This window comes from Nelumbo nucifera, chromosome 2 (assembly GCF_055504915.1).
Source record: "Nelumbo nucifera cultivar China Antique chromosome 2, China Antique-T2T, whole genome shotgun sequence".
Taxonomy (NCBI): Eukaryota; Viridiplantae; Streptophyta; class Magnoliopsida; order Proteales; family Nelumbonaceae; genus Nelumbo; species Nelumbo nucifera.
The window spans coordinates 114,113,149-114,128,604 of record NC_142650.1 but is presented as its reverse complement, the minus strand read 5'-3'; the positions used below and the strand labels follow the sequence as shown (position 1 = coordinate 114,128,604).

The 15,456-nt window shown below is 36.2% G+C and overlaps 1 protein-coding gene across 1 annotated transcript; it reads left to right on the top strand.

The window, feature by feature from the left end:
- Positions 1-8,283: 8,283 nt before the first annotated feature.
- Positions 8,284-10,467, top strand: LOC104611190 (NAC domain-containing protein 72-like). Its single transcript, XM_010278150.3, has 3 exons — positions 8,284-8,855; positions 8,988-9,268; positions 9,414-10,467. Exons 1-3 carry the CDS (start codon positions 8,669-8,671, stop codon positions 10,188-10,190), a joined length of 1,245 nt encoding a protein of 414 aa, XP_010276452.1. The 5' UTR covers positions 8,284-8,668; the 3' UTR covers positions 10,191-10,467.
- Positions 10,468-15,456: the final 4,989 nt, after the last annotated feature.

Here is a 15,456-nt window from a genome sequence, read left to right as displayed (position 1 = left end):
CGTGGATTTGACATCAATCCATGGTCAGGATTCATTCCCCCTTTACGATGGGACTAAAGAATTCTGAGCTGAACTGATCAGTCATTTTCTCTATTTTTTACTCCCCTTCCAAAAACTCATTACATCACATTTTATTTTATAAAATTTCATTTAATCTCATTTTTTCTCCCCACTCTACAAATGGGGTGGAATGAGCACATTTGGGGGGATTTTAGAGTTAGACCAGGAGGATAACCCTATCTCTCTCACTAAAGAATCATCTCTTCAATCCATGGAAATGGAGCCATGGAGGCTGGAGGCCCTTTCATGGCCTAAGGTCCATTGAAGGAAGAAATGGAACCTGACACCCTTAAAGAAATATCATTTTGGTGAAATAGATAAAGCCATCAAAAGGGAAATGCAAACTGAATATTGATGTTAGCATTCCATAAATAAAGAAACAGTCAAGAGGGATGAAGATGACTGTTGAAGTTGGGGCATTGTATTTGTATATATGACGGTATCCAACTCTGGAAGGTAAGTAACAGTCAAGGATAGATAAGCGTAGAAACTGACTTTAATTACAATCCTAATAAGTGTTTTAGAGGGTAAAGTCAAAGCACCTTGGAAAATAGCCAGGAAGATTAATTAAGCGTACCCTTGAGTTGAGGCACTTGTAGGTGTTGATTATGACATTAAACACATCTATCTATCGTAAAGGAATAAATAGGATGGATGGATTAGATAGCTTCTATTCAAATAATAAGAATATGTTTACTTTGAAGAGTTTGGGTAGCTTTTTTTTTGCCAACTTCAAGGCATATATAGAGTCAAGAGATCATGTTTGACGGAAATTACTATAAGAGTTTGTGATGGGTTAGGCAAAAGTGGGTATGCAAAATTGAGTTTTGAAAGAAATCTTCATTTGGGATAGATTTAACTTTTATGGTGATAATTTAATTCCTTTAATTTAGATTTTCCTTAGGCTGTGTTTGGTTTGAAGGAAAAAAAGTAAAGGAAGGAAGGGAAAGTTAGTTCCCTAGCTATCTTTTCCTTCAAACCAAACATAGCTTAAGTAAGGGTAAGGCTTTTACGTCCCAAATAAAAACTTCATATCTTGTTGGGTAGATAAATTTTCATCTGTTGCGTTATTTAAAATGATGCAGGAATGGATAAATTTAAAAAAAAACAACTGAATAAAGGCAAAAAAGAAAAACTTGGGCTTTAAAATAGCCTTAATTTTTTTTTTTAATTTTTACAGTGTTTTAGCAAGACTCATAACAAGCTTTGCAGGGATCCAAACAATGGTTAAAAAAGGGATGTGTTTAGGGGTCAAAAGTCAATTCTGTCGGACATACTCTTTTGACAAAATATCAATGGACAATTTGAGTTTAGGTTGTCTACTACATACATCACAACAGATATGCATTATAAGTTGGATTATTTTTTTCTTTGGGTCAAAACTAGACAGGCCTCGCTCGTTTATGGTTCTAGGTGAATTAATTTTACGTTGGCTTAAAACTGCTTAGCCTTCAATCTTCATGAAACTCATTATTGGAGTTTAAACCAGAATAAGATTAGCCAACTCATAGCTAGAGAAAAATTTTTCAGAGGATTAAAACCCTTTGACAGGTTGTTGGCTCAAGACTTTCATAAGTTTATCAATTCTAATTAGATGATATCATACACAGAAGACAGAAGAAACCTAGTGAAGATTCAAAGGGGTATAAGTTAATTAATAGGTAAAACCGAGGGGAGGTCTTAGTATTTGACTAAAACCGCACTAGGACCAGGAGAGTAGAAGTCAGAATGCTTAACAGTTGGAGACAGAATGGTTGTGTAAAAAGATGGGGAAAATGATTGTGTTGTTCCCCTTGATCGATCATTTGCTGATTTTATCTGGTTTATATATATAGAATCTAGAATTGGCCTATAACCAGTGACAAGGCCTTCACAATTTTAATGTTCAGAATCTAGATTGATTCTTATATAAGCAGGTAAGTCTGGAGAAGTATATAGTAAGCATGGTCTTAATTAGTCTCTCTCTCATACATCATGCACAGACACACACACAAACATTACAGACACAGTTAAGCTCCAGCAGTAACGATACCAGACGTATTTCTTACTATAAAGGCATTCACACGCAATAGAGACCCAACACCGTAGCATGTGCTGCCTCTTTTTCAAGTATGTCTTTTTTCACTAATTTAGTATACAATTTTCCTTATCATTGTTAATAGGGAAAATTTCCGATCAGTATTCTATATTTTGGCTCGAGTGATAATTTGGTCCCTGAATTTTAAAATGCGATAATCCAATATTTGAACATTCAAAATATGACAATCCAGTACCTGTCGTTAATCAATCGTTTAGTGACACTTGAAAAGTCAAAAATGCTCTTTGAATGTCATTTAATTCTCTTTATCAACCATCCAAACGTTGATAAAAAATTGAACAGTCCCAAATCTTAGCTTCTTCTATTCAAAAAAATTGGTGATTGTTTAGAAGAATCTAGAATTTGGGACTATTCATTTTATTGTCAATGTTTAGATGGTTGATAAAGAGAATTAAATGACATTCTTAAGGCATTTTTAACTTTTCAAATGTCACTTTACAATTGATTAATGGACTAGAGTTAACAGCAAATATTGGATTGTCACATTTTGAAAATTCAAATATTAGATTATCACATTTTAAATTTTGGGACCAAATTATCACTCGAACCAAAACAAAGGGTGCTGATCAGGAATTTTCCATTGTTAATAATAATGCTGTAAAGCTTCCAAGTAACTCAAACCCTGCTAAAAACACAAGCCAGAGACAGAAAGACACCCATTTGGCAATTCAGAGGGCAGATTGGCAGCCTAATTAACAATGGTAATAGATAGTTTGATTGATAATTGTAGGTCTCTTATTCCTTGTAAGTTACACTAGTCATATGTATTTATGCTATTTTAATTTTTAAATAATACTGTAATTAAGAATACACGTGGTAATAATGAGAGAGAGAGAGAAAAGGGTTAGTTGGTCAGTTGTAAAGAATGGTTTAGGTAATTGGTAACCCTTCCCTTTTCATTTTAATTACATGTAATTAAAATGAAAAAGACTATCATCCCCTCCTCCAATTCCTTTAAAAAAGCTTATCTTTTAATAAGCATGTGACCTGGCCAGCATTTCACGGCCTATTACATCAGCATCATCTCTCTCCCCTTCCTTTCTGTCTCAATGACCGCAGACTGTCTCAGCCTATGAAACAGAAACAGTGGGTAAGCCCGCTGCCGCCTCTCTCTCTCTCTCTCTGTTTTACTTTGTTACAGTTTGCATGGTTGTAACCCCACAGCTTATTATTTAATGGCAACAAGAATACAATTAAAATTACATTATAATCCTTTTATCCAATGACATGGATGGGCTACATTAATTTTAACTAGTTACAAGTTTTCATGTAACTGTGTGCAGTATAGGGGACAAAGTTGAAGAGGTTTTTGATGGTGTGTAATTTGGTTGCTTTCTGTGCAGTTCAGATGTTAATTTGTTATGTAATTGATCGAATTTTAGGTGAGTATTCTGATCTTTAAGTTGGAAGAGTTTTGTAAAGAGTTAGATTGTTTATAAGTATGAGAATATGAAAGTTAAAATGTGCATACCTGGTAAGGTTAAAGGTGATGCCCTTATATAGACGAGCTATTGTAAGCTTCATGAAACGTCCAAAATCACTAGACCGCGTAAATCGGAGTCTGTTTCGTATTTGAAGATGGACTCCGGATAAGCTAATAAGCCTTATCTGGGTCCCTCCAATCCAGGCATGATGAGGATAAAATCTGATGACGTGCAATGTGATCCCAAAGAGATCAGAAATGACTGACTAACTTCTAAAAGAAAGCTATGTGGTATCTCGACAGGTCGATGCATACGAGCTCCTCAGGACCTCGGTCTTAGCCAACTGGCCCAAGGTGCATGAGATTGGCTTGCTGAGGTGTCCAGATACTAAGATGCTGCCTAATCGACAAGTTGCTTCACGCGTTAGTATGTTAATAGATGAGGCTAAATTACCCCTCATTAGATTTATATTAGTACTAGCACAAGTTGAATGCCATGCTATTAGGGTTGTAGACTGATTAGATTTAGTTGCTTCTGCATTAGCATCTGACTGTAAAATTTTTAGATCCGCATTAATTCATATTTTGTTATGTTTAAAACGATCAAAATTAAAAATATTAAAAAATTAAATATTTTAAAAAATACATATATAATAAATATATGTAAATATAAAATATTAAATTTATTAATTATAAACTTTGTATAATTATATATATATATAATTACTTTTTATCGGACTTAAATTTTAATATGAAATCAAATCCAAATCCAGATAATGGGATCAGAGATAATACGTAATTTGAAATTTTGGACTCCATTGACAGAGCCACATGCACTACACAAAATCCTCGTTTACATAAAGTAGCCGAGTAGATAAGACTTAAAAAGAGCAGCAGTACCACTTTCCTGCAGGTGCTGGGAGAGGTGATGACACGGACAGTCGGACACTGCACCGCCGCCCATATCAAAGTAAGTAAGGCTGTGTTCGGTTGCAATGTAAATAAATTTGCACTGCTGTAAAATTACAGTAGTGCAAATGATTTGAGTGTAAATTCTAATTTATTTTTGTTTTAAATTTTAATTTATTTTATTTAATTGCAATACAAATAAAATAAATTAAGACATCGAGCAGAATAAGTAAAATTCAAAATAAAATTAAACAAAAATTTGCATTTTTATATTTAATAAAATTGCACAACAACCAAACACAACCTAAGTAACAAACAGCTTGGGTGTGGGGCCTGGGAGTAGACCTGTTCATGGGTTGGGTGGTCCGATGGGCCGGCTCGGCCCAGTCCAGCCCGAGCCCGGCCCGGCCCAACCTAAAATTAGACTTAAAATGGGTTATGTGATTATGTCCATTTGAATAATTTTATTTATTTAAGAATGTAAAACTGTGTTTTAAAACGTAAAAGAAAGGGGAAAAAACCATCTTATAGGCCCATTATTCATTTAAATAGGAAAAAAAACTATTTGAATTTTTAATTCTAATTTGAATAGAGAAAATTATAATTTTTTTATTAGGTCGGACTTTAGACTCGAACTTGGACTTTAGGCTTTTTATCAAGACTGGGCTCGGGCTTAAGTTATAAGCCCATTGATCAGACCGGGCTCAAACTCGGGCCTAACATATTTTCATTATGATGAATAAAAGCCCGATCCGAGTCCGACCCGACCTGACCCATGAAGAAGTCTACCTGGGAGTGGTGGTAACAATACAATTATACAATGGGGATATAACTTCGAGTCGTCATCGTTCGTCAGCAACGAAGGAAGCTTCTTGGAGTCGGTCCAAAAGTCAACAAAGTAAGAATTAGTTAAGGCCCACTTTTCTCAAAGCTTCCAATCCGCGCCACGCCTCGGCTGTGGGGTCCACACGCATCCCTTTAATTTTTTTTTTCTATTAACCCTTCCTCTTCTCATTTCTGATTTTCTTGCTCCGAAATTCATTCCGTATTTTCCGACACATTTTACTTAATTTTTTTGAAGCTGCAGATGCAGATGTTACAAGGAACTTGTACACTTGAGGGAGGAGGCCACTCCTCCTTCGGTCTTGAGTCTTGACCCACGTAGCAGAGTCCAGCGTTGGACAAGTAGGACGTGGGCCCCAATATAGTATGGTCCCCCCACTACATTCTTTCTCGCGTGCTGCGCACATGCCGGAATTTCTTGGAACCGACGTGTTGGGACTAGAAGTCGGCTTCCGGCGCCGCTTTCTCCTTCCAGCGCCAGATTTTTACTATTTTCTGATCACACATTGCACCAGCACCAGCAGGACCTGGACTGGATTGAGGATTTGTTTAATTTGGGCGGGCGGACCGTTTCAGTTGTCGCGCATAAGCCGTGTTCTAAGGACAGCCCGGCCGGCCGGCTTATCCAGAGTCAAATGAAACATGGCCTCTCCTCCTCCTTAGCTCATTGTTGTCTTATTCATCTACATTACTTTATTCATGTTTTTACATGCGCCAGTAAATTTGTCATTTTTCATAACACGATTTCGTTTCAAGTCAAATATTTGGTGGTGCTCAAAATCTTGTCAAAAAAGTAAAATAAATCAATTTTATAAATCCAAAAAGTTATTTTTTATAATATTATTGGATTGGATTAATCCAGGTGTTAATGGACTAAGTTAAACCAATTTGAATAGATTGGATGATCTAGATTGATCCAAAATGAACAAGGAGTATTCATTGGATTGGATCTGGTCCATCTAGTAATAGGCTCATATTGGACTCGATCATATTAGATCAAATCCAGTCCAATTGACACCCTTATTTAAAACAATAGATCGCATACGAACAAATTATTATTATTATTATTATTATTAAAGTCAATTTTCCTAAAAAAAAGACCTCTAAGTTTCAACTGCCAAAGCTTAATTAATTAGTGACAATGTATTCTTAAATACCAGAGCCGACAAACAATTACCGCCACATGGAGCTTCACCGGCCCTTAATGTCAAAATATCATTAAACAACTCTAAAAGTGATAAACAGCTATCTGATCATCAGATATAGGCAAGAGAGAGAGAATGGTTGTAACTGGAAGGAGAAAGTTTGACACCTGGCAAAATGAAAAAAAAAAAAAAAACTACTCTCTTTCATTTGCAATGCATGTTCCAAATGGCTTAGATTAAGTTATTATCCCTATTTAATTTATAGATACATACATGATACATGTATACATATAAACATATACCATTCATTAGGTTAATTAATATACCCAGTTAATAAGTTTATAGTTAGGGGGGAAATTCAATAAGAAAAAATACATCAGATGTATTTATTCTGAAAAAGATAAAAGTATTGATTGAAGAAAAGGTATACAAGAAGTATACAGAGGAGATGAGAAAAGAAACGGCCTCAACCAGAAAAAGAAATATTTTCATTAAGAGTTCTCATTTGCAACCTTCCAGAATTTATGAATTTTATCGACTGACTTTTAGTATTAAAATCTTCAATTCTATATTTCTTGGTTAAGCTATCCCATCTTATAAATTTCATTAGACATATTATTGAGAATGAGTTTTGATTTGGTTGAGAGGGTTACTAGGTTGATTTGGTCTCAATTTGCATTATATTCGAAAGTCTTAGGTTGAAGCATCTTAATTAGTTTGCCAAATTTTGAAATTGGTTACATTCGAAAGGTTCAATTTAAGGAAAAAAAATAAAAGAAACTGACATAATTATTATTTATAATTTGATTAATAAAAATGGGTTGAAAGTAGGAAGAAGCCATAGAAATTACCCAAAAAATCAACTTCAAATTGTTAGAAAAAATAATTAGATGGATGAATTCTAAGTATGTTCATTAGATATCAATTACAAGAAGACATAATGTATAGCATATTCTTTAAACAAGTAAGCAATATAACTTTCTCCATTAAAAATAAAATACGTATCAATTTATAACTAATAAGTAAGGAAAAGGAGATTTTCTAATAATTTAATCACCCTAACTACCTAAGCTGTTAACGTCCTGAGAAACTAACATACAACAATCAGATATTGTTATAAAGTTGTATTTTAATATGAAAAAATAAATAAATAAATATATGCAAATGATGTCAATTAAAATAACATTAATATGTAAATATTGGATAATATTAGTTAAAAGGTTGAGAACCAAGTTGGTTGATTAATTAAAGAAAGAATGCATTAAATATTAGCAATTAGGGGACATATTTTAATTGTATATATGGTTAATTAACTGACGACCTTCTCTTTTAAACCGAAAAAAGGCGACTTTTTTTTTTAGTGAAAGACTGAAGAGGAGGTTGAGCTAAGCCAAGCCGATCCATGAAGAAAAGCTGCTGGTTAGTGGAAATGAGCGGAGCTCGTAAAGGAGTGGAACTTTTCTTTGCTGTGTAGTTTGAATAGAGACTCTGAATTTCTCAGGGTTAGGTTGAGCTGGCGTGGATCTCTCTCTCTCAAGTACTTAAAATATGCAGTCTCTTTCGTTACATATTAGTGATGATGAATTGAATTAATTAATGTAATGTGAAACGGTGCTTGGGGCGAACATGGGTCCCCCCTTCCTCTGCATAGAAACCACCTTTTCTCTTTCTACAACTGTTTTCGAAAATTCAAACTGGTAGATAGCGAGGAAGCCCACACAGGACAGAAAGAAAAATATGCTCAAAGACCAGGACAAAAACAATAACAATTTTATATTAAACAAAACAAACAAAGGAAACCCCCCCTCATTCCATGAGGCGTCTTGGAGAAGTGCCTTGAAGAGCACGGATCTTCCTGTCTCAGAACGTCGCCCTCTCTTCTTCTATTTAACTTCCCTTTCTTCCCATATTCATCTTCTTTCTTAACCGCTTCTCTAATTCCCTAATTCCCCCTGTTCAATTAGATTGGATACAAACCGCGTCTCTCTCTCTCTCTATCAGTTTTCTTGGGAACTCTGATATTATTGGTTTCTGTGCTTGTCATTTTCTTTTTCATGGGTTTTAGTGTCCCGTATGTATGTTCCATGATTTTGGGTGTTTAAGATTGTATTTTAAGATCTTGTTTCAGTTGAGGATAGTGGGTTCTTTGTTTTAATTTTTATTGGGATTTGGGTTTTTAGTGATATTGACATGGAAGAGGTTGCAGTACTGACAAAGGGAGAGGATTGCATAGATTTGCCTCCTGGTTTTAGATTCCATCCCACAGATGAAGAGATCATAACCCACTATCTCTCAATGAAGGTTGCAGATAGCAACTTCAGTGCAAGAGCTATTGGGGATGTAGATTTGAACAAGTGCGAGCCATGGGATCTACCAAGTGAGCTCTTTCATTCATTTCTGTACTTTCATTTCCCTTGTTTAATTTTGACTCCTATCTGACAATATTAATTCTCGATAAATTGTGTTACCGGATTTCCTTCTTAATTTATATGATTTGATTATTCTGCAGAAAAGGCGAAGATGGGAGAGAAGGAATGGTACTTCTTTTGCCAGAGAGATAGGAAGTACCCAACGGGCATGAGAACCAATAGAGCAACCGAAGCTGGGTACTGGAAGGCTACTGGAAAGGATAAAGAGATTTACAGGGGTAAAGGTTGTCTTGTTGGGATGAAGAAGACCCTTGTTTTCTACAGAGGGAGAGCGCCCAAGGGGGAGAAAACCAACTGGGTCATGCATGAATACAGATTGGACGGAAAATTCTCTTATTATAACCTCCCTAAATCTGCAAAGGTAGGTTCCTTTCTCCTTTTTCTTTTCCCCCTTTTTATCTTAATTCAAAAGTTCATCATCATCTTTCTTTTTCTGTCACATGATATTCTACATGTGAGAAGAATATATATAAGAAAAACTCTGGTTGTTCTTTCTGTGTTTGCAGGATGAATGGGTCGTCTGTAGAGTATTTCACAAGAACACAGGCGTCAAGAAAAGCCCAGTTGTAGGCCTACCAAGGACGAATTCTTCTGTGGATGATCTATTGAGTAGTCCGCAATTGCCACCTCTCCTGGATCATGTTTACCTCGATACAAACGGAGCTAGCTCGAGCTTTATGGACGGAGAAGACATATTCAAAGGGTTAGCCACAACATCATCATCAGCCATGAGAGCACCAGACGCAAATCACCTTCCCTCCTATATCTTCTCATCAGGCATAAACGATCATCTTCAACAACCACCGCCACAACCACAACAGGACCAAAAGTGCTTTCTTCCACCCAACTACTCCAACACCAACTACCAAGGGAACCCATCAAGTTACACACTTCCGACCTCCATGTTCTACCCTCAAATTCCTCCATCGAACCCCTTCTTCTCCATTCAAGGAACGACGAATTCGGGTTACTTGCACCAAGGGAAGAACAACTCGATCACAGGTTTTACAAGCTCTGGATTCAGCGAACATGATCAGGCGGCAATTTTGGGAGCTTTCGCTTCCTCCTTTGATAAATCTTCTAGGCAACTGATGCAGTGTAAGGTAGAGCAGACCTCTAACCAGTCTATGGTCAGCCATTCTCAGGATACGGGGCTGAGTAATGACATAACCACAGAAATTTCGTCTGTTTCCAAGCATGAACTTGGAAGGTCTTATGAGGATCTTGAGAGACCACCTCCAGATAGCCCCGTGGGAGATTTGGACTCTTTGTGGACCTACTAAAGAATATACGTGACTGGCAAGCCTCTTGTCCATTGATGAATATATATTAGATGTTTATTATGTCTTTCTCTTCTAGCTCAGAAGAGAGAGAATGAGGGAGACATTGGATTTTCTTTGTACAGACTCCATGATGATATATTTATCCAGACCTCAATGTTACAGCCCTATCTATAGAGAACTTAAAGAAAAGGATACTTCATGATTACAGTTAAACCCCAACCCCATCATGTACATCTATTCTTTGGTTGAAACAGTGCATTTGTTTCTTTTGTTTTTCTTCTCTTCTTCTTCTTTTAAATTCTATTGTTTGAGAAATGGTGATATAGAAGAAGTATTTTGGCTTGCCACCTTAAGTGCTAATAGAAATTTGACTTTTCACATATCAATTCACATCTATAGATCATGTGATGTCAATTGTGCTGGAGGGAATTTTTTGCTCAAGTATCTCTTCAATAATGCTTGTAATACTGTGTCAGCAGAAATAATATTGCATTAGCAATAAAAGCATATTCAATACCCAATATAATTCTAGCTAGTTTGAACTTGTTCATGCACCCTTTCTCTCTGCATACATGAATAAAATATGGGCTCTCTAGGTCACACTAGATGGAATTCTTTCCATGAATATATATCACAATTCCAGCTGATTAAAAGGGAAAAAATGATTCAGTTCTCAAAACTAACAGTTAGAGAATAAGAGAAAGCCTTTGTTTTTTATTTTCCTTCATTTTAACTAATTATTTGTCAAGCTTTCTGCTAGTTATTAATTAATTTCTTGTTGACATATTGGAGAAATGAGCAGATACATTCATCACTTCACATCTTTTTGTTCATCATCTCCTGGGATGGTATCTTGTATCTAGTTGTAATAAATGAGCTTCATGAGGTTTAATTTATGAAGTGTTTGTTCTGAGGGAGGAGTTTAATTAGTTCATTCACACTCGTCCTTAATTACATAGTAGCTTTACGCACTTTCCCTCCTTATATAACTGTGATGGCTTCAACCACGCCTTATTTTCATGATATAGTATAGAATATATGAGATAGCTCGGTTGTTGTTAATGGAATTAATAATATTGTTTCTAAATAAAGTGAAAGGAGAAAGAAGAAGCAAAACGAGTGAGAGAGAGAGAGAGAGACGGTTAAAGTATGGGCACGCCATAGTCGGAGTGATGAGGTTATCGGTTATTGCAAGAGAAGAAAGGTTCATGTGATTTGCTTCCGCCATTAACTTACTTTCTATTCAAAGCAAAGCGTCGGTGGGTTTCAAACTTGCAGTGAAGCTAAAACCGTCCCTTCTCTTTCTCTCTCTCTCTCTCTCTAAACATCTATCTCTCTCTAGTTTCAAACCCTGGATTGAAGAAACGGGTTCCTACTAGTCACGTGCGGAGCACACAGAGCACGTGCTAACGACCTTGCTAGGTTTGGCATGCATGTCCAAGTCCAACAGTCCGAGTCCCACCTCGCGAGAACCGATTACCGACCCACCAGGGCCACCACCCGGCACCAATCGGCCACCGCCATTGAAGGAGTGAGAGAGGAATTCCGATTCCTCTTGCAACTGAAATTGACAGAAACAACCTTCAAAGTTATAGGAATGAATGCCCTCTTCCTCCAACCTTCTAACTTGTCCACCTAATATGCTGGCCCAATTAGTTGTCCTCTCTCTCTCTCTCTCTCTCTGTGCAAACAAAAGAGGTGTGATTATTCTCTTTAGAGAATTAGAGTTATAAAGACCAATCTATTATACAGGACAAAATATATAGTTTGAGCCTTTCAGGAGAGGCATCAAACCGTACAATGCCATCTGTTCATTCATCGAAATATTTAGACAAGTCTCACTCATCGCAACGAGGTCAAATGTCAACATGATTGGAATGATCTCGATCGTCCAATCCTGTTCCGCGCTATTAGGCGGTGCAGAAAATCTGGCAAATAATTCATCAATCCAAAATAAATAAAAAGTAAAATAGGGAAAAACATTTTAAATCAAAAGGGAGAAAGAGACTAATCATGTGACTCAAAATACCATAATATTATTGGTGGTGGGGGGGTTGTTCTTGAACCCAGCATTAATAACTTACTAACTCGAAAGTGAACACTCCAATTAAGAGAGAGAGAGAAGAGAGGGAGAGAATAACTAAAGGAAAGTGAGAAAGCCACCCGGGTGAATATTTGGTTTATTTGATTAAAAATCCAACGAAATAAATCAAAATTCTAAAAACCAAAATTAAAAATTAAAAATCAAACCAAAACTGAATTATAGGAAAATCAAAGTAATTGAAATCAAAAATTTCAATTCAAATTTCAGTTCTTTAAGTTAAAACTGAATTTCAACAATATACATAATACATTATAATCAAAAACCGAAACGTAATTTGGTCCTCCGAATTACATTGTGACACGTGGTCTTCAAGCAATATCTCGACGCTAGATAAGTGAACCAACTTGGCAAATTAGCCTAAAACACCTCACCCAGGCCAACCTCTACTACCTCGGCTGAAACGAGCTAGTAGGTCTCCCAACAAATAGCAACTTGTCTCGGAGACCAGCTGAGTTGTAAGAACCTAAGGCGACCTGCAAGGTGACCGTTACTAGTCTGAGATCTCTGGAGCATTAATGCATCGACCGTTAGGCCAGCCTACCGCATCGCACACATCAGAGTTAATCGGATGGACCGTATCCCCACGTAACCGATGTAATAACTCAACCACTAAGCAAAAACAGCTCCACGAAAACATGAGACCCGTTGTGAGAAGGCTCATAACACTCACACCTATATAAAGTCCTCACTCTGACCAATGAAGGTATGCACGGTCAAGCTCTCAAGCATTCTTATCTCCTAAAAAACCTTCAAAAACAATTCTCTGATTCACCCCGCGGAAAATCAGCCCTGACACTCTAACTCTGTCTCTTACAGAATAAAACAGTTCGGCCATTTACAGCTCGGCCCTGATAAGGTATCACGAATCAACGTCCCAATCACCTAAAACACAAGAGCAGCCAAATATCACACTACATCAGAAACCAAATTAAATAATTAAAACCAAAATTTTTAATTCGATTTTTTTATTTTAACCAAATAATACAAAGTCCTATCTCCCAATCTCCCATCTTTAATCTTATTGTTGGATGTTGGCAAATTTAACCAAAAAGGGCCCAGAACACGTCGTACAAAAGAATAGCCATAGCTGGTAGCATGAGACGACTCTGAGCTAAGTATGAAGGATTAATTGCTAGCTGACTATTTATATGCGGAATCATGAAGCGAAAAAAAAAAGGAAAAAATACGAAAACACACGATGCAGAATTCTGAATTCCAGCAGTACGTGGGTGGACTACACCTGGATAGAAGTGTACCATGCCAGCCAGTTTGCCTGCCTATAGCATCTGGGAATGGATTTGATTATTACCAAATTTCAGGCACATGAAAGGCTGTCTCTACCACGTGACGCCATCCAGTCTCATTCTCTCTCTCATCTTATGATAATTGAATACTAGGGAAATCAAAAGTTAAAGTTTAGCATTGCTACCTTTCTGTCTCGGCCTTTATTAATTAATGCTTATTTCCCTTCAGTGGGATTACATATTATTACAAACATATCAAAAAAATGCTCATTTTAAATTACCAGGGTTTAACTAGGTGTCATTTGGTAATTTTATTTTAAAAAGATCTTCTAGGACTAGCAGTCGATATGGCTAAAAGATATATTACGTTTTTGGGGTCTTGTTTTTTAAAGATAAAAATTATTAAAATTATTTTGGCAAATGGTTTAGGTTTTATCGGTTTGAGCAAGGTTTTTGAATTGTCATTGATTCAGATGGTTGGACCATTTAGCCCAAAAATTATTCAGACAATTGATTCCGTTTTTCCTTAAATTTGATTTTAGTAAAAAATTGTTAAAAAAGTCAACAATTCGTTGATCCGGCCGGTCGAACCATCAACCCGTTAACCTGTTCAATAATTTTAACTATTTAATTATTTTTTATTTTTTTAATTTATTTATTAGAACAGACCATCCATTCAAATAAATCTAAAAGATCATAAATAAAGAGACTTACCAAAACCCAAAAGACCCTAAAAAAACTTGATAAATGACACCTTAATTAATTAACTCTTGTTAATACATATCAATTTTTCATTTTTTTCCCTCTTTTCTCTAAAACATAGCCAAGTAGCGCAAGTCCTCTTCATGTCCACACCTTCGGTTCTTGAGAGGACTTCACGTGGAGCCCATGTTTTAGAGATAAGCTTGCGATTTGATTTGATGATAATTAATACACAGAGAGATGAGACCCACTCTCGGTCGCCGTCTCACCGAAAACAAGTAAACAACTAAACTCAACGCATAAACCAATCCAAGAAATAAACATGGCGTAGTGATGAATAAACTTCCCTTATTGCCAACGTCAGCTGACGTGGCTTCAGAGTCAGACTCTTAATTAGTTAGAGTTGCCATGTCAGCGCCTGCCCACTCCTTGCTTAATCAGGCATGGCCGTTTTATTCGTTAAAGCAAAAAGATTACTACTAATTAATTATATAATTATGATATATATGTATTATATTAGAAGAAGAATGGATAGATACAGGTGATGAGAGAGAAAGTGGAGTCGGTTTCAGTAGATTGGATATGAGAAATGATGACAAAGACAAAGGAAGTTGGTATTTCTGTTGGTTACTACTGGAGACTTAATACAGTGTATTTATACTAATTGCAAAGATGATAAGGTTTGATATGATGTGTCATAGATTCATTTTTGAGCAAAAGGCCACGTAGAGAGTCTATATAGCTTTTTCTTTGCATTTTCGTATACAGATGGATACAGAAGAAGGAATTGGAATAGATAAAGGGATGATGAGGTCACGTTTTACATAAGTGTAGTATTCTCAGTTTTCAAGCTATACTGTTATAACAACAAAAATAGGTAAACAACACCACCCCTTCAGGCCCTTCTCTCTCTCTCTCTCGCTCTGGTGATAACGTGAAGATTCAAAACACAACAGTTGTACATTTATTTCATTATTGTCGTTGTTATTAGAAAACAGGTTTGCTAGTCGTGTTATTTAGGCAAGTAGTAGTCTTTACCATCAAGCCCTAAAACGGAATCTGGATTATCTACCAACAAAATACATTCCAATACCTTACCAACATTATCTCACACTGTGGTCCCAATTTCATATACAGTGAGATGTGTGGTGTCAAATCAAATTGGTGGGATTGAAACATGAGATCCCAACTCACAAAACCTTCCTTCATGTATACC